Here is a 19,205-nt window from a genome sequence, read left to right as displayed (position 1 = left end):
ATTGATTTGCGAATGTTGAACCAGCCCTGCATCCCAGGAATGAATCCCACTTGATCATGGTGAATAATTCTTTTTATATGCCGTTGAATTCGATTTGCTAGTATCTTATTGAGAATTTTTGCATCCATATTCATCAGGGATATTGGCCTGTAGTTCTCTTTTTTTACTGGGTCTCTGTCTGGTTTAGGAATCAAAGTAATACTGGCTTCATAGAATGAGTCTGGAAGTTTTCCTTCCCCTTCTATTTCTTGGAATAGCTTGAGAAGGATAGGTATTATCTCTGCTTTAAATGTCTGGTAGAACTCCCCTGGGAAGCCATCTGGTCCTGGACTCTTATTTGTTGGGAGATTTTTGATAACCGATTCAATTTCTTTGCTGGTTATGGGTCTGTTCAAGCTTTCTATTTCCTCCTGATTGAGTTTTGGAAGAGTGTGGGTGTTTAGGAATTTGTCCATTTCTTCCAGGTTGTCCAATTTGTTGGCATATAATTTTTCATAGTATTCCCTGATAATTGTTTGTATCTCTGAGGGATTGGTTGTAATAATTCCATTTTCATTCATGATTTTATCTATTTGGGTCATCTCCCTTTTCTTTTTGAGAAGCCTGGCTAGAGGTTTGTCAATTTTGTTTATTTTTTCAAAAAGCCAACTCTTGGTTTCGTTTATCTGCTCTACAGTTTTTTTAGATTCTATATTGTTTATTTCTGCTCTGATCTTTATTATTTCTCTTCTGCTGGGTTTAGGCTGCCTTTGCTGTTCTGCTTCTGTTTCCTTTAGGTGTGCTGTTAGATTTTGTATTTGGGATTTTTCTTGTTTCTTGAGATAGGCCTGGATTGCAATGTATTTTCCTCTCAGGACTGCCTTCGCTGCATCCCAAAGCGTTTGGATTGTTGTATTTTCATTTTCGTTTGTTTCCATATATTTTTTAATTTCTTCTCTAATTGCCTGGTTGACTCACTCATTCCTTAGTAAGGTGTTCTTTAACCTCCATGCTTTTGGAGGTTTTCCAGACTGTTTCCTGTGGTTGATTTCAAGCTTCATAGCATTGTGGTCTGAAAGTATGCATGGTATAATTTCAATTCTTGTAAACTTATGAAGGGCTGTTTTGTGACCCAGTATATGATCTGTCTTGGAGAATGTTCCATGTGCACTCGAGAAGAAAGTATATTCTGTTGCTTTGGGATGCAGAGTTCTAAATATATCTGTCAAGTCCATCTGATCCAAGGTATCATTCAGGGCCCTTGTTTCTTTATTGACCGTGTGTCTAGATGATCTGTCCATTTCTGTAATTGGGGTGTTAAAGTCCCCTGCAATTACCACATTCTTATCAATAAGGTTGCTTATGTTTATGAGTAATTGTTTTATATATTTGGGGGCTCCAGTATTCGGTGCATAGACATTTATAATTGTTAGCTCTTCCTGATGGATAGACCCTGTAATTATTATATAATGTCCTTCTTCATCTCTTGTTACAGCCTTTAATTTAAAGTCTAGTTTGTCTGATATAAGTATGGCTACTCCAGCTTTCTTTTGGCTTCCGGTAGCATGATAAATAGTTCTCCATCCCCTCACTCTCAATCTAAAGGTGTCCTCAGGTCTAAAATGAGTCTCTTGTAGACAGCAAATAGATGGCTCTTGTTTTTTTATCCATTCTGATACCCTATGTCTTTTGGTTGGTGCATTTAATCCATTTACATTCAGTGTTATTATAGAAAGATACGGGTTTAGAGTCATTGTGATGTCTGTATGTTTTATGCTTGTAGTGATGTCTCTGGTACTTTGTCTCACAGGGTCCCCCTTAGGATCTCTTGTAGGGCTGGTTTAGTGGTGACAAATTCCTTCAGTTTTTGTTTGTTTGGGAAGACCTTTATCTCTCCTTCTATTCTAAATGACAGACTTGCTGGATAAAGGATTCTCGGCTGCATATTTTTTCTGTCTAGCACACTGAAGATCTTGTGCCAATTCTTTCTGGCCTGCCAAGTTTCAAAAGAGAGATCAGTCACGAGTCTTATAGGTCTCCCTTTACATGTGAGGGCATGTTTATCCCTTGCTGCTTTCAGAATTTTCTCTTTATCCTTGTATTTTGCCAGTTTCACTATGATATGTCGTGCAGAAGATCGATTCAAGTTACGTCTGAAGGGAGTTCTCTGTGCCTCTTGGATTTCAATGCCTTTTTCCTTCCCCAGTTCAGGGAAGTTCTCAGCTATTATTTCTTCAAGTACCCCTTCAGCACCTTTCCCTCTCTCTTCCTCCTCTGGGATACCAATTATGCGTATATTATTTCTTTTTAGTGTATCACTTAGTTCTCTAATTTTCCCCTCATACTCCTGGATTTTTTTCTCTCTCTTTCTCTCAGCTTCCTCTTTTTCCATAACTTTATCTTCTAGTTCACCTATTCTCTCCTCTGCCTCTTCAATCTGAGCCGTCGTCGTTTCCATTTTGTTTTGCATTTTGTTTAAAGCGCTTTTCAGCTCCTCGCGACTGTTCCTTAGTCCCTTGATCTCTGTAGCAAGAGATTCTCTGCTGTCCTCTATACTGTTTTCAAGCCCAGCGATTAATTTTATGACTATTATTCTAAATTCACTTTCTGTTATATTATTTAAATCCTTTTTGATCAGTTCATTAGCTGTTGTTATTTCCTGGAGATTCTTCTGAGGGGAATTCTTCCGCTTGGTCATTTTGGATAGTCCCTGGTGTGGTGAGGACCTGCAGGGCACTTCCCCTGTGCTGTGGTGTATAACTGGAGTTGGTGGGCGGAGCCGCAGTCAGACCTGATGTCTGCCCCCAGCCCACTGCTGTGTCCACAGTCAGACTGGTGTGTGCCTTCTCTTCCCCTCTCCTAGGGGTGGGATTCACTGTGGGGTGGCGTGGCCCGTCTGGGCTACTTGCACACTGCCAGGCTTGTGATGCTGGGGATCTGGTGTATTAGCTGGGGTGGGTAGGTAAGGTGCACGGGGGCAGGAGGGGCAGGCTTAGCTCGCTTCCCCTTGGGTGATCCACTTCAGGAGGGGCCCTGTGGCTGCGGGAGGGAGTCCGATCCGCTGCCGGAGGTTTGGCTCCGCAGAAGCACAGAGTTGGGTGTTTGCGCAGAGCGAGCAAGTTCCCTGGCAGGAACTGGTTCTCTTTGGGATTTTGGCTGGGGGATGGGCGGGGGAGATGGCTCTGGCGAGCGCCTTTGTTCCCCACCAAACTGAGCTCTGTCGTCCAGGGGCTCAGCAGCTCTCCCTCCCTTTGTCCTCCAGCCTTCCTGCTTTCAGAGCAGAGCTGTTAACTTATGACCTCCCAGACGCTAAGTCGCGCTTGCTGTCGGAACACACTCCTTCAGGCCCCTCCGCTTTTGCCAGCCAGACTCGGGGGCTCTGCTTGGCCGTGGAGCCGCCCCTTTGCCCCAGCTCCCTCCCGCCAGTCCGTGGAGCCCGCACAGCCTCGCCGTTCTTCCTACCCTCTTCCGTGGGCCTCTTGTCTGCGCTTGGCTCCGGAGACTCCGTTCTGCTAATCCTCTGGTGGTTTTCTGGGTTATTTAGGCAGGTGTAGGTGGAATCTAAGTGATCAGCAGGACGCGCGGTGAGCCCAGCGTCCTCCTACGCCGCCATCTTCCCTCTCTCCCTCCATTTCTTTATATCTTCTTCAATTTCCTTCATAAGCTTTCTACAGTTTTCAGCATACAGAACTTTTACATCTTTGGTTAGATTTATTCCTAGGTATTTTATGCTTCTTGGTGCAATTGTGCATGGGATCAGTTTCTTTATTTGTCTTTCTGTTGCTTCATTATTAGTGTATAAGAATGCAACTGATTTCTGTACATTGATTTTGTATCCTGCAACTTTGCTAAATTCATGTATCAGTTCTAGCAGACTTTTGGTGGAGTCTATCAGATTTTCCGTGTATAATATCATGTCATCTGCAAAAAGTGAAAGCTTAACTTCATCTTTGCCAATTTTGATGCCTTTGATTTCCTTTTGTTGTCTGATTGCTGATGCTAGAACTTCCAACACTATGTTAAACAACAGCGGTGAGAGTGGACATTCCTGTCGTGTTCCTGATCTCAGGGAAAAAGCTCTCAGTTTTTCCCCATTGAGGATGATGTTAGCTGTGGGCTTTTCATAAATGGCTTTTATGATCTTTTTTTTTTTTTATTTAAAAAAAAATTTTTTTTTAATGTTTATTTATTTTTGAGACAGAGAGAGACAGAGCATGAATGGGGGAGGGTCAGAGAGAGAGAGAGGGAGACACAGAATCTGAAGCAGGCTCCAGGCTCTGAGCTGTCAGCACAGAGCCCGACGCGGGGCTCGAACTCACAGACCATGAGATCATGACCTGAGCCGAAGTCAGACGCTTAACCGACTGAGCCACCCAGGCGCCCCGCTTTTATGATCTTTAAGTATGTTCCTTCTCAAAGGAAGTTTATATGTTAAAGTAGACTTTCAGGATCCTGTGGGGGGTCAGGCTAAGATTCCCTTTGCCCTTAGCAAAGTGTCATCATTGAGGCAGCTGAGCCAGAGGAAGGTCACTCTGCCTATTCCAAGGACTTGTCAATAGGCTGTAGGCAGTAAGGAAGTGTAATATTTCATTTGCTTTTGTTTCCCACATCACTCCTCATTTGCTTACAGTAGTATTGTTTTTTAATGTGCCTGTGCCTTGTCCCAATTATTGAAAATCTTGTATGTTCAAGCCACTTTCTTAAGTCATAATCTCCAAATAAATGTTATGTGAAATACATAAGTAATAATAGTCACTAACACGTCATAGCTACTGTACCTTGTTTGGCAATTTATTAAGTGTTTTACATGGATTATCTCATAAAGGCATTAAAAAGGAAACTCTCAAAAAAGTGTTAGTGTCGTATCCTTATTTTAACCTAACCCTTAGTCTAAGGGACTTGCCCAAGCCAGTAAGTGGTAGGATGAGGATTCAAACCCAAGTTAAAATGAGTTTTCTTGTTTTGAGTTTAAATGTTGTGTAGACCTTCCTAATCCAGTGTGGTTCACAGACCAGCAGCAGCAGCAGCAGCATCACCTGGAGAGATGCAGAATCCTACCCCCACCCATCTACTGAATCACAGTCTCCATTTTGACAAGATGGGATCTGTATGCATGCAAAAATTTGAAGTCCTAGTTTAGAAAGAAGGTCTATAGTCCCTTTGAAAATGCTTTCTTGATTCAAGTAACTTTTACTATATTCTAATATTAATGGTACTGAGACAAACTAATAATGTGAAAACATTATTAGAGAAAGAGAAAGGTCTTTTGATAAGGACTCCTATCGTTTCTGTTCTGTCAGTGAAACAAACCAGATACAGATTGTTGGATTCAGTGGCTTCTTCGCCAAGGGTAAAGGGATGGAAGCAATTAAATTTATGTTTGCATTTGACAAATACCTTGAATTATTGTTTCAACACTTTTTTTCACAGAAGTCTTTGAATCCTCTCTTAAAGTTTCATGATATCTTTCCATTTATATTATTGGTAGGTATCATTGGACATTTTTATGGTACTGTTAGTTTCTTCCAACCAGCATAGTTACATAATCCCCTGTACTGATCATACGGGGGTGGTCAACTTAGGGAAAGCTGTGTTCCCTCCACTCCTGGAAGGAACCACTCAGGTCATGGACAGTATCAGAAATATTTCAACCACATTGGAGCACCAAGATTGTTATAACACAGTAACTTTCTTATTTACTTAAACTAGGACAAATCTCAGGACATTATCTTGAGCCCTTTATTCCTCGTTTAGAGTTAGTTGATTTTTGCTCATCGTCGTTGGTGCCACAGTGAAAGGGTTGGTGAGATGCTCTGATAATTGGTTTCTAGCTATTCTGGTACTCAATTATTTTAAGATAAATCATTATTCTGCCTTTGTCTATTTTTACTATTTCTACCATCCTAGGACTTAACTGTTTTTATCTAACTAATATTCTGTTTTTGCTAATTTAATATTTGTTGTTAGGTTTCTCAGTGGTTTCTTGCTTCAGATTTTTGTGTTTTTATATCAGTGGATTGATTGTAGGCCAAAAACCTGTAGGAAGACATTCCAGATGAAAAAGTTATTATAGCAGACAATGACAAATTTTCTCTGTGAGCTATCTGTAGAAGATGGTGTTTGGGAAAATTCAGGGATCCTGTCTGCTGAAATAAATGATTAGTGCATCTCCTTTCTGCTTCTTCCGTATGGCTTTGTGTAGTTTTTTCTCCTCTGAACAAGTATTCGTTCAATGTTTGAGGCAGTTTTAGGAACCCTGACTTTAAGTCATGCATGCTTTTAATAAAAATTATAAAATTGTATATATAATGTTTATATTGGTATAAATAGGCATACATATGGTTGATAGATCAAAATGGATGTGCAAAGACTAGTCATGTTGGAATGGTGAGATTTGGATCATTCAAACATATGTTTTTTAAGTGCTCTTGTTTCAGAAATGTTAACAACAATATTAGATTTATCCATTCTTTAAAGAAATCTTTAAACATTATTCAGAGACACTCAGATTATTTGAAGAGACTAACAAAACCCTTCCTGAATTTGCTGAATGAAAACTGTCCTTGTTCCAGAGGTGATTGACAAGTTTAACACCATGGCCATCATCGACGGGAAGAAGGAGCACGTGAGCCTGACTGTGGATAACGTCCACCTGGAATATGGTGTTGTGTATGAGTATGACAGCACAGCTGGGATAAAGTGCAATGTGGTGGAGAAGATGATTGAGCCCAAAGGTTTCTTCAGCCTCACTGCCAAGGTATGAATGATCCTGGGAAAACGGGATTTTGTTCTAAATAAAGTAACTGAAACTCTCCCCCACCCCCACTTCCCAAAACGTAAACAGCTGTGTATGCTTCAGCTGTCAGCTCATTCAACTTTCTTTTCTGTTTCCCCCCCATTACTCAGTATGCATACAATCTTCTTTTTTTATTGATCTCTTTTGGAGTACAGTGTTATGTTAGATGGGACTCTTGCCCAGGCAAATGTTAGTTGATTTGGCAAAGGCTTCTCTACATTTAGCAAGTTTGCTACATCTGTTGATGCAGTATCATGAATACCTTTCAGATGGTTTTCATGACAGGTGGTGCTTTTTTAAATGTAGATAATCCTCTGAAAAGTATTTGAAGTCATGAAATGTATTATAAGAAATTTCAAATTCTCCAAGTCTCATGTTTATTTCATATGATTTCACAAAGCTCAGTGATCCATTTATGAATAGATCTTCAGACATTTATGTGATTCTTAATTGGGAAGGATATCACCCTTAGTCTTTAGGCTAAAGCAAGATAGGGAGTAAGAGAGTTTTCATCCAAATGGATGAAACATGTGGTTAGTGAAAGATGGCCCTGTGCTTGCTTTTCATGATCCTTTCACCAGGTGAATAAATAAAATTCCTGTTGGAGGATACTCCCCAGGTCTGAGTTTTAGTATTTCATCTGTATTTATTTATTTAAATGTTTATTTATTTTGAGAGAGAGAGAATACTAAGGTTAGTGCAGAACCTAACATGGGGCTCAATCCCACAAATGTCAGATTGTGACCTGAGCCAAAATCAAGAGTCGGATGCTTAACCAACTGAGCCCCCAAGGCACCCCTGCATCTGCTTTTATATCACCTTGTGAGGATTCAGGTATTACAAGTAAGAAATATGACATATAGCTTCACTACTTTTATTTATTCACATGTCACTTCTTGTTTCATTATGTGTGTGTGTAGCTGAGATAGATTTAGCATTAATAGTATGTATTTTTTAAAATTTTAGTGGCAGAAAATAATGTAGAAATCCAAATGCACTGTTTCAAAAATACTTATTTTATGTTTTTTGTTTTATATTCTGAAAGTCAGCTTCCAAAACAACTGCGTTATTCTGATGACATTGTACCACTCTGTATCTTTCGATATAGCATCTGTGTGTTCAAAATGCCACCTCTGCCCAAATATGTTATATTATCAAGGCAATCCATATAAGTTTGGACCCAGGTTATTATCATTATTTTATCCATTTTCTAGCTATATCAAATTTGCGAAGTTACATGGATTATTTTATGTATGACAACTGTATAAGTACTGAAAATACTTGTATTTCATATTTGAAGAAAAGAGTATCAAAGAAATTAAGAAATTGAACCAAGATCACAAAGCTAATGATAAATTGAGCTCTACTTTCTAGAGTAGTGATTAAACCAAAAACTCACACTCTGTATTCTGCAAGACAGGGAAGTGGAGCTTCCTGTGAGGGAGCTCAAATAAACATAGAATCTATACATTGTCTTGTACAGTATTATGAAAATGTCAGGTAAGGGTGCAATCAACCCTTGCAATCTTTGAACAATCATAAATATGACACATAATTCTCCATTCATTGGAAATTCCCAGTGATCAGTGGTAGGTATACACACAAACACACACAAATGCTGCCTTAAAATTGATTCAAATGTTCAAAAGGATTTACTAATTAAAATATCACATGGATGCTTTTATCTGATGTTTATCAGCTGGTGCTCAGATACCGCAACTGACATTGATTTTATGTTAGTAAGAGAATTTCTTCTCATGTATTCATTTCTTCAGCAAACATTTGTTGTCTGCATTCTCTATACTGGGCTCCCAGTAGAAAGTAAGGATGCCATTCTATAGGTTTTCCTTAGTTTGTGTTGTTCTACTACCAAATTGAGGGGAAAAAAAAGTTCTGAGTAACTGACTAAAATATAGGCAATGTGTTCCCACATCAGAGCATACTGATTAGTCCATCAGGCAGTCTTTGAAGTCCACTCACTTCCCTCAGGTAACCTTTTATAGCCAGCAGAAGGCAAAACACGAGGGACAAACACACACGTCCATCACTTCGCGGTGAGAGTTTTACTGAGTATAGAAATCCCAGGCAGTGAAAAGAAGTGTGCTAGGGAATGTCACTCTGTGTTCTAGACTTGTGAGAATTGTATTTAGCTAATTTTGAAGGTTTTCTTTACTTGTGTGTGTGTGCGTGTATTACTACAGATTCTTGAAGCCCTGGCTAAAAGTGATGATCATTTTGTGCAAAACTGCACCAGCCTTAACTCTTTAAATGAAGTGATTCCTACTGACCTTCATAATAAATTCAGTGCCTTTTGCAGTGAAAAAATTGAGCACATATGTCAGAGAATATCCAGTTATAAAAAGGTAAAACTTCTGTTTTCTTATTTGACATGTATACATTATTTAAATAATTTAAATGTCCAATTTAATTCACTTATTGATATTTTCATTACTTATTTGTGTACCAGTTTATTGAAATAATAACAGTTATATAACCTTTTTATTTTTTTATTTATGTAATATTTTAGAGTTTAGAGTTTTTAAAATGCCTTTACATCCATTAACCTCATTTGATCTTTGCAAACCTGAAAGCTAGGTCATTACACATTTTCGACATATAACTGAGGCCTAAAGAATTCAATTACTTGCTAGCAAAAGATAGAGTTGGGATGTAAATCCAGGCCATGAAATTATGAAGTCAGTAGTTCTTTTCTTTTTATCTCAACAGAGGGAAGAGAGCTCTCAATCAGAAAGTACACAGAACATAGTCTGTTTGAAATTGACTGATTTGTACATTTATTTGATATATTTATTGAGCACATTTTATATGCCAAGCACTGTTCTTGGTGCCAGGAATATGGCAGGAAAGGAGAGAACATCTTCCCTCTCGGGGTATTTATATTTGAGAGGGGTAAGCAGCAAAGAAGTAAATAACGTTCACCTGGGGCTCCAAAGTGGGGGGGAAAAAAAGCAGCCAGGGTGTCAGGGGGAATATGGCCAAGTCATAAGGTTGGAGGCTCAGACAGGGACCAGGAAGAAGCCCTCTGGAAGCTTTTTACCTTTTGGAACTTTGGAAGGAGTTTGGATTTTTCTTCGCACATCAACAAGAAGAGTTGGAAGCTTTTAAACGTGTGTGACTTATCTGATTTAGGTTTTTAAGAGATGGTGCTGCCTCCTCTGTAGGAATGGATTGCTAGGAAGAGATGAGGCATAGATATGAGGAGAAAGTTCTTGGAATAGTCCCAGTGAGTGATGATGATAGGTTGGCCTGTGGTGAAGATGGGGAGACAGAAAGTTCAATGGATTTGATATAATTTAGAGATAGAATTAGAAGTTGATGTCCAAAATATATCCTACAGTAAGTTTTTTTTTCTATTTTTGTCAGTAGACTAGCTAATTAAATTATTTCCCTCAAAATGAGGCTGGTTGTTTAAAATTTGGCACAGCCATCTGAGGAAATATTATTTATCTCAGTATTTCTGAATGTGAGTTAATCTATATGTTTTATACTTCTGATATATTAAGTAAAAGATAAGCCCATGTATGTCCAGATAGGGCTATATGAGAATAGGGAAATGTAGAAATGAATACTTGAATACTGGTTACCTCAGGTAGAGTGGGACATGGGCAAGAAGGATCACCATATTTTTCTTTAGGACTTCCCTAAATGTTTATCTTGTGAAGTTGAATATGGGTTGCTATTTTGATTTTTTATAAATCCATTCACATGAAGAAAAATGATATTCAAGATTACTGCTTAATTGTCACATCTGTTAATTCTCTTTCCATGATTGTTGAGCTCAGTTCGCCTATTTGATTTCAGGAAAGATTCCATGAATGCTTTGTTGTTGCTGAAGAGCAGAAGATTCTTTTTATTTCTCCTTTCTCTCTAAGATAGGACAGTGTTTGAGGTAAAATTTAAAAGGTCGAAACAAATGCAAATTAGCATTCCCTTTTGAACACATTTTGAAAAGAGAATCATTCTCTTTCAGAAATGGATCTGTATAAAGTATGATAGGCATTGAGACAGATTCTAGTTGTTAAACTTGTCAGTGTTTGGGGGTCATTTCTCTTTCTGTTTTTTTTTTTTTTATTTTCTTCCTACTTCTCTCCATTCATACAAAAAAACAAAAGCAGTAGAAATATCTTAAAAAATATACATGAAAAAAGTAAACTATTTGAGTAAAAACAAAACATCAGGATGAGGATATATTAGATAGGGTATTGATTCAGCTGCTGTAAGAAGGACCAAGATAACATGGGCTTAAAATTGAAAGTTGAGTTTTCACTCACATGAAGGTTCAACGAGCTGGGAGTCCAGTGGGGACTGGATTGACAATCTTCTAGGGCTGCTTCTATAGTTTTGCTGTCTCCCCTAAGACATTGCCCTCTTCCACAAGGTCAAGGTTGGCTGATCAGCACTATGTCTAAGTTATAGCCCCTCAGGACAGAAAAGAAGTGGAGAGCAAAGAGTTTCCTGTTGAGGCCACGACCTGGAAGTTGTACACATCACTCCTGTTCGCATGCAATTAGTCATTTAGTGAAAGCAGACTGAGAAATATTGTCTCAAACTGGACATCCATGTGCCCAAATAAAACTCAGAGAATTTTATTAATAAAAGAAGAAAGAGAGAATGGATATTGGCAGAAAATTAGCAGATACATTTATAGGTAAAGTTCTATTACAATAAATGGTATAGACCACCAAAAAGGTGATAAGGTCAGCAAGTGCTAAAGCTAGTTAGTTGCTAAAGTGGAATATTATATTTCACCTGCAGTTTCCTGATAACCAAAAAATAAATAAATAAATAAATAAATAAATAAATAAATAAATAAATAAATAAATACAGTCTATCACATATTTATCAGCATCCCTATAATTTATGTATGTTTCTTAAGAGAAGCAAAGCTTTTCTTAGACTAAGTTCTAAAAGAAATCTCTCACGCTGAATTTCAAAGAGGCGACACCAGGAAATGTCAGGGCAGTATCTGTAAACATATCCCTGAAAAAGAAGCGGCAGTTTGTTTTATGTGCAGATACTTTTCATACACTCTTTATTGAAAGCCAATGGCATGCGTCAAAAACTCAGCTTCACAAAAGCAAATTTATTGCAGGTTGGGGCGGGAAGAACAGGTAAACGTTTACTAAATGCATACCTGTTATGTAGGCAGTAATTGCTTAAGGATGGCTCCCCTCCCACACCTAAAATCTATATGGAAGACGGGTCAAAATACATGAAGTAAGTAATAATAATACTGACTACTTAACCTATTAGGAGGTGCCACGATGACTGGGTGAATGTGTTGGCACCCCATACCCTCTTCTCTATGATGGTGCTCCCTGGAGTTACGCAGCACACATCAGTTTATAGCAATCTGCTGTCATATCAGGCATTGCATAGATATTTTACAGTTTGCATATGTTGTATAATTTTATCCACACAGTGACTTGAGACACATTATCTATTTCATTGATAAGTGGCTGAGGCTCAGAGTGGTCAAGTAACTTACCCAAAGGCATGCAACTGAACACAGCTGTAGAATTTGAACCTTGCTTCCTTTTATTATAAATCTGTTTTTTGTTTGTTTACCTGCAATTTGACACTGTACTACACAGCATATATATCGTTCAAATTCCACTGCTAAATTTCACTACACAGCTAAACAGTATCGGTCTGATTACTACGGCAGTGGCAGTTCAGTAAAGGAGAAATCTTTGTGGATTGAATAGTCAGCAGATGTTAGCTGCTGTAAGTTGGAAAGATTTCTCAGAGTGAAGAGGTGTAGAGATGGCACTCAAGTAAAGAGAGATATTGTAAGTGAAGGCCACGATGTAGAAATGAGATTGATTTTATTGATGAAGAATTGGCATGTTGCCTACACTAGAAAGGATTGGAGTTAGATACCATTAAAAGGAAAACTGACAAAATCTGAGTTTTCCAGTGATATTTTAGAGTGGCATAAGAATCAGATTTGTTTGTAAGAAGTACGAGTTGATGGTGACTTGGTCTCATGTAGAAGCTTTGGGGATACGAGAGAAAAGGATCAATCCAAGCGATACATAGCAGGTAAAAAATATATAGCTCTATGATGGATTGGTTATGGTGGATGAAGAAGGTGTTATACCTTGTTTTTTAACAAAAATATGGTTTGTGATAAACTGGAGAGTGTTATGTTGGGAGTAGGATTAGAAGCATAAAAGGAACAGGGTTTTTCCCAAAATGTTGGGGATTCTCAAAAACATGAACCTGCCGAGTAAAAAATTTCTTACACTTTCTCAGAAGTAACTGACAGCCCAGAAAGCTTTTAAAGCAGAGATGGACAGGCTAATGGGCAGTGATTTTCGATGATAAAAATAACATCAATGAATTGTGGGAAGCTCTTCTATGTACATTATTGTTGTTTGAGCCTCGAAATAGCTGTATGTACTGAAGAATCCTACCATCTGCTTCTTTCTCCAGGAGATTAAGAATTTGCTTAAGGTCACTTAGCTGGAAGTGGCAGACTAGGTCCAGTCCTATGGAATGCTGTCTCATTTATTTTTCTTTTTAATTTTAGAAGTAAAGAGAAAATTATATTCAACTAGAATTTAAACACCTTCAAAGGTATCCTTTTCAGCATCCCATATTGACCATAAACACATTTAGAATAATTGACTGCCTTTCTCACTAAGCAAGACAAGCAAGGTTAGCATGAAAATATTTCAAGAATATTTTTAATTTGAACAAAATGTAGATACCTAACACAATAATAGCCTTTCTAGGTTACATAAGGTTAGCTCCATTTATGTATCAGATGCATGTCAACAGAAACTATAGCATTTGTGAATGTATATTTTTAATTTTCATGTATTTACTTTGAAGCTATTTTTAGTAGCATATTTTTCTTCCAGATGAAGGCTTCAAACACCCCTCTTTTTTTGTAAAATAAAATGTATCCATAGAAACTAAAATTTCAAAGAGGCTGGCTTTCCTTTATTTTGACTATTAAAGTTTTAGGTTTTAAAAATAGAAACAAGTTGATTTCTGCAGTTTCTATAGCCAGGCTTCCCCAATCATAATTGATTTTCTGCCCAGCTGTACAGGCCACAGATGTTTTTTAGCACATGTATGAGACAAGTTTCAGACCTTACTGGAGAGTGAATCCTAAGCAGGCATTTAATCTCCTTGGGGCAGGATGTGTGGGTGATCCAGACATAAAACTATGCACTGTTTGGAGAAACATTCTTATCCTAAATTGTCCTTGGGACCCTTTTTAATTGTAGATTCTTTCTCTGTTGTAGAGTAATTCCATAATTGGGTTTATTCTGTGTATTAGGGATGTTTCCTCCATATAAATATTTAATGAGCTTTCAAGAGATAGTTTCTGTTTACACAAAAATATTGCATGTAGGAATCCAAAGTCTTACTTTAAATATTCCAAGTGCCTTTAGTTATTAATGCCACAAAATCCTCAAACTGATTGATATATGGGTCTGGAAAATTTGTGGTAAAAACTTCCTCATGTCCCCTTCCTCTGATACAGAATTTTTATAACTATGCCAATAGAGTTTTACACTTAATTGAAATGGGAGATTATCTTCAAAATAGTAGCCTACCTTTATATGTTTTTTCACTTTTTGTCAAGTAAGTATAATTGGATTTTAACGTATTGTCACGGTTAATAATTCGTGAATTAACTACCAGTGCATTAGAAACCTGAAGTTCCACTTCCAAGAATTACTTATTCTTATCAATATACAAATACACTTTAATATCATCTAGATTTAAAAAGTCAATATTTCCCTTGACCCCCAGACTTTTCTCTACCTACTGTTTCATTTCTTGAACTCTGTCCTGTAAAACAACTACCTATACTTGCTGTATATACCTGTTGTCTCACTCGCTTGACATTCTCAACACACTCAAGATGGGCTCAAGTACCCTCCATGTAACTAAAGTGGCTCTTTTTTTTTTTTTTTTAAGAAAGAGAGAGCACCCAAGTGGGAGAGACACTGAGGGAGGGAGGGAGAGAGAGAGAGAGAGAGAGAGAGAGAGAGAGAGAGAGAAAGAATTTCAAGCAGGCTCCATGCCCAGTATGGAGCCTGACACAGGGCTTGATTCCACGATCCTGGGACCATGACCTGAGCCTAAATGAAGAGTCAGATGCTCAACTGACTGAGCCACCCAGGCGCCCCTGAAATGGCTGTTTTTAAGGTCATTGATTGATGATGATTTGATTTTGCCAAAGTTCATTTACTGTCATCATCTTATTCCTTGTTTTAGTAGCATCAATGCAGTTGACTGTGTATCTGGTTTTGTCTTTTCTGGGTGGCTCAGTCACAGTGAGTGTCCCATGTTTGTTCATCCTTTTTTCTCTGATCTCTTCATGCTGCAGAACTTGGGATTTGTTCCCCCCCCCCCCTCTCTCTCTCTCTCTCCCTCCCCCCATCCCCCAGTGATCACATTCAGTCTTGCCGTCTGACCTCTCTATTTGAGTCTAACAGATACCTCAGACTTCACATGTCCAGAATACAGTCCTGGTCCTGCCCCTCCAGTTTGTCATATTTGCTGTTTTCTCCACCTCAGAATGAGACCCATCCTCCCGCATTGCTCAGTCTTAAAACCTCGCATACATTCTTTACTCCTCGTTCTCACATACCATTCTCTTGGCTCTACCTTCACCACATGCAGCCTTTTCTCACCGCTGTGATTGCTGACAGCCTAGGGTGAGCCAATGTTGACTCTCCCAAGAGTGGTCTTCCTGCTTCCACCCTTGCCCACTGACGGTGTGTTTGTTCTGAGGGGCTGTGGATCTCAATCACAGTAAGAACTAAATCTTTCCAAAGGCCTGTGAGCTCCTGTTTGAGCTGCGCCCTCCTTCTACCCGTGATCTCCCCATTCCTGTCTGTCAACTTTCCCTTCCCCTTTCACTGTGTGCTTTGACCACACCAGTCTTCCTGAGATGGAACACACTTGCCTTGGGGCTTCTGCATTGAATGTTCACCCTGCCAGGCAGCCTTCTCTTCCTAATACCCACATTCCTAACTTCCTTCCTTCAAGATTTTGTTTAAATGCCAGATTCTCACTGAGGCCTGCCCTGACCACCCAGATTACAATTGGCAGGGCATTCTTCACCTCACCTCTGAAATTCCCAACCCTCTTTCCCAGCTCCATTTTGTTTTCAGCTATACTTATCATGTTCTAGCATGGTGTAATTGACTTGTTATGTTTATTGTTGGCCTCTCCCTTCACTAGAACATAACCTCCCAGAAGGCAGAAATCTGTTTCATTCACTGATGTTTCCCAACTTGCCTAGAATGGAGCCTGATTTAGAAAATCCTCGATGTGTAATTGTTGGATGAATGAATAAAGGTGGGGATAAGTGGGCTACGCTATCCATGAGAGGCCTAAAATGCTGTCCATCCCAGCTCACCTTCCCCTAAACCCTGTACATTTCTTTATTGCAAAATTGCAATTTTTGTTTATGGAAAATAGCGCTTTTTTTTGTCTTTCCTTGTGCGCTTCTCCAAAGCAGATTAACGAGTTCAGTGTTCTTTTTGATGTTTCCAAACAAGACGCCAGGTTCATGTTGGCAGGGCCACTTACCACCGTGTGGCCAGGCTAGAACACATTCCCGTGTGTGTTCTACAGTCACAGGAACTGTGCCTTCCTCACTTTAGGTGTGTTACAGGAAGGTGTCACGATTAAATATTAGGGCATACCCTCTAGGAGTACATTTTTGATGTATTTAGCACATTTCTAGGACCCATGACTGTGGGGTGCCTCCTGCACCTCCCCCTTGCCTAGGGACACCCTTGGATGGAAGACAGCACTGCTTTCATAAACCTCTTTCTTCTCTGAGAGAGCCCTTAAGCAAAGAAGTTTCCTCTCTGACACTCTTTGAAAGAGTTCCAGCCATTTGGGCATGGTTGCACACCCCTCCTGAGTGTATGGGGAGAAGAAACAGACTGTGTCCATGGGTGTTTGTACTGCGGTGCATGTTGCAAAGTTACAGGAAACTGGTTGCACTAGAAGGGCAGCATTCCCCCTTGTCTACCTGATTGCTCTAGTAACACCACAGCCCATCGCTCTGTTCACTTCCTTCCTAGCACTTACCAAACTTCTAATTGTCCTGGCTATCATATTTATTATATAATTGTTATAGATGCATATAGTTGTACATATATTTATACATGTACATTACATATACTCGTAATAATATGTTACATATAAGAATATTATATTATTTTCACCTGTGTCCCCTACTAGACCATGAACTCCATGAGGGCAAGGGCTGTGTCTCCAGCATTTAGTGCGAGTCTGGAATAGATGCTTCTCTTTATATTTTTCAATAAGTAGGTAAAAGGTTAAAGTGAAAGAAGGCAAAAGAAGCATATCTATCTATTATGGTCGATGCTGTGCCACGATAAAATTGATTTCTGTGCCTTTGTGTGTACTGTGGGGCCTTATCCCGCGACTGCAACAGAAAAGACCTTCTCACTCCCAAGTTTGCGTCTTTCCCAATTTGAGGTCTTTCCCAGATAAGTCTTCAGGTCACAGTTTTTTATTAGTAAAGTGAGGGGATAGAACATTAATTCTCTAAATTACTTCCACTCTTTTAGTGGTTAGGATATTATCACTATACCATTATTTTTTTATTTTTTTTTTTTTAATTTTTTTTTCAACATTTATTTATTTTTGCGACAGAGAGAGACAGAGCATGAACGGGGGAGGGGCAGAGAGAGAGGGAGACACAGAATCGGAAACAGGCTCCAGGCTCTGAGCCATCAGCCCAGAGCCTGACGCGGGGCTCGAACTCCCGGACCGCGAGATCGTGACCTGGCTGAAGTCGGACGCTTAACCGACTGCGCCACCCAGGCGCCCCTATCACTATACCATTATTATCAAATTTGTTACTAATTTTGTTGGCAGTTTTCTGCATTTCAGTCCACTTCCATTTTAATTGCTACTGTGTGCTTATACTTTGCTGAGCTACATAGCTTCAGATGTGATTTGAAAGCACAGTTTAATATGCAGATAAAATAGTTCATATTCTGATGATGAGCTTGTAAGTTGTGATTTTTGGTATTATGTCTTTATTTTTTAATTTAACCTAGAAAAGTTGCATGGTGACCAGTGTTAGTCTTAATTTTTAATCTTTCAGTGCCCAAATTACTACTCACTAGTAGTATAAATAAATAGGATCTGCTTATTGTTTTCAAGCAAGAAGAGAGCACAGAGATTATTTTATCCATATTCTTTATTTTACTAGGAATGGTAAAAGGACAGTGACTTGCCCACCATCACATAAGTTATAAATAACCTAAGTGTAACTAAAACATACATAACCGGTGGCTCTCGGTCCTTTGATTTTGAAAGTATAATCCATTTCAAGTCCATGAGGTGCACAAGACAGACATAGGTATAACCTTCATAGAATTTACCACCCACTGAGATAGAGATAAGAAGATTATTCATAATTGTAAGGAGGGTTACAATGTGCTATAACCTAGCCAAGGAAGTTGGACCTAGATGAAGGCTCATGGTAGGCCTGCTGATTTCATAGAACTTGAAAATGCGTAGAAGTAAGTTTGGCAATGAAGGAAGAAGAACACTCTGGGCACAGCACTCCAAACAGTCTGTACAAAGACCTAGAATGAGTAGATGGTATGTAAGAAGGCCTGGGTGAAGGCAACAAGGAGCCCAGGGAGCAAGGGGAGGAGAGCTTGAGATGATAACCTAGGTGCAGATCAGACTTTGGGTGGCTGTATAGACCATGGCAAGAATTAGATGGATTTGAATTACAAGGTTCGAAGTTATGGAGTGGCAGTTCTTGGAGGTCATGCAGATCCCTTGAGTGTCACTTTATTCAGTGGCATAAAAGCAGAGTCCACACCAGTCTTCAGGCTGATCCTGACCCAGGTGCTCAGCAGTTCTTAGCAGGAGATATGGGAAGTATAGTTGTTTCTGCCTGTTGTCCCCACCTTCTGGGTCAACACCAACACACCTGCTGTCTCACCTGTTCTGAGACTCAGGTTTGGACTGGCTTTCTGACAATGTTTGGAATAATCCACTCTTCACCTGACAGCTGTCCTCTTCTGCCGCTTTGCCTCACTTTAAATTTTGTGTTCCTATCTGCATATGCTTGGATTCCAATATGATTTCTCTGTCAGATTCTCAGCTGCTAGCAGTCTGTGGATCTGACTCCTAGTAAGTGGGATTGGTCACTTAAAATTCATTTCTTTTAGGGGCACCTGGGTGGCTCAGTCAGTGAAGCTTCTGACTCTTGGTTTCAGCTCAGGTCATGATCTCACAGTTTCATGAGTTTGAGCCCCACATTGGGCTCTGTGATGATGGTGTGGAGCCTGCTTGGGATTCTCTCTCTGCCCCTTCCCTGCTCACACTGTCTCTGTCTCTCTCTAAATAAATAAATAAACTTAAAAAAAAAAAA

The 19,205-nt window shown here is 39.2% G+C and overlaps 1 protein-coding gene across 4 annotated transcripts in view; it reads left to right on the top strand.

The window, feature by feature from the left end:
• PREX2 (phosphatidylinositol-3,4,5-trisphosphate dependent Rac exchange factor 2) overlaps positions 1 to 19,205 on the top strand; it is a 299,299-nt gene that overhangs the window by 159,359 nt on the left and 120,735 nt on the right. For all 4 annotated transcript variants that reach the window (XR_015247064.1, XM_086696066.1, XM_086696065.1 and 1 more), the window contains 2 exons: positions 6,552 to 6,736; positions 8,977 to 9,138. Coding sequence is in view for 3 of the 4 variants with exons in the window: in XM_086696066.1 (XP_086552192.1) it covers positions 6,552 to 6,736; positions 8,977 to 9,138 (347 nt within the window). In the remaining variant the exon portion in view is untranslated. The remainder of the gene's footprint in view (positions 1 to 6,551; positions 6,737 to 8,976; positions 9,139 to 19,205) is intronic.

The sequence above is a fragment of the Puma concolor genome, chromosome F2 (assembly GCF_028749965.1).
Source record: "Puma concolor isolate L17-30 chromosome F2, mPumCon1.1.hap2, whole genome shotgun sequence".
NCBI lineage: Eukaryota > Metazoa > Chordata > Mammalia > Carnivora > Felidae > Puma > Puma concolor.
Note: the sequence above shows the minus strand (reverse complement) of the source record. Positions and strands in the feature narration are given on the sequence as shown.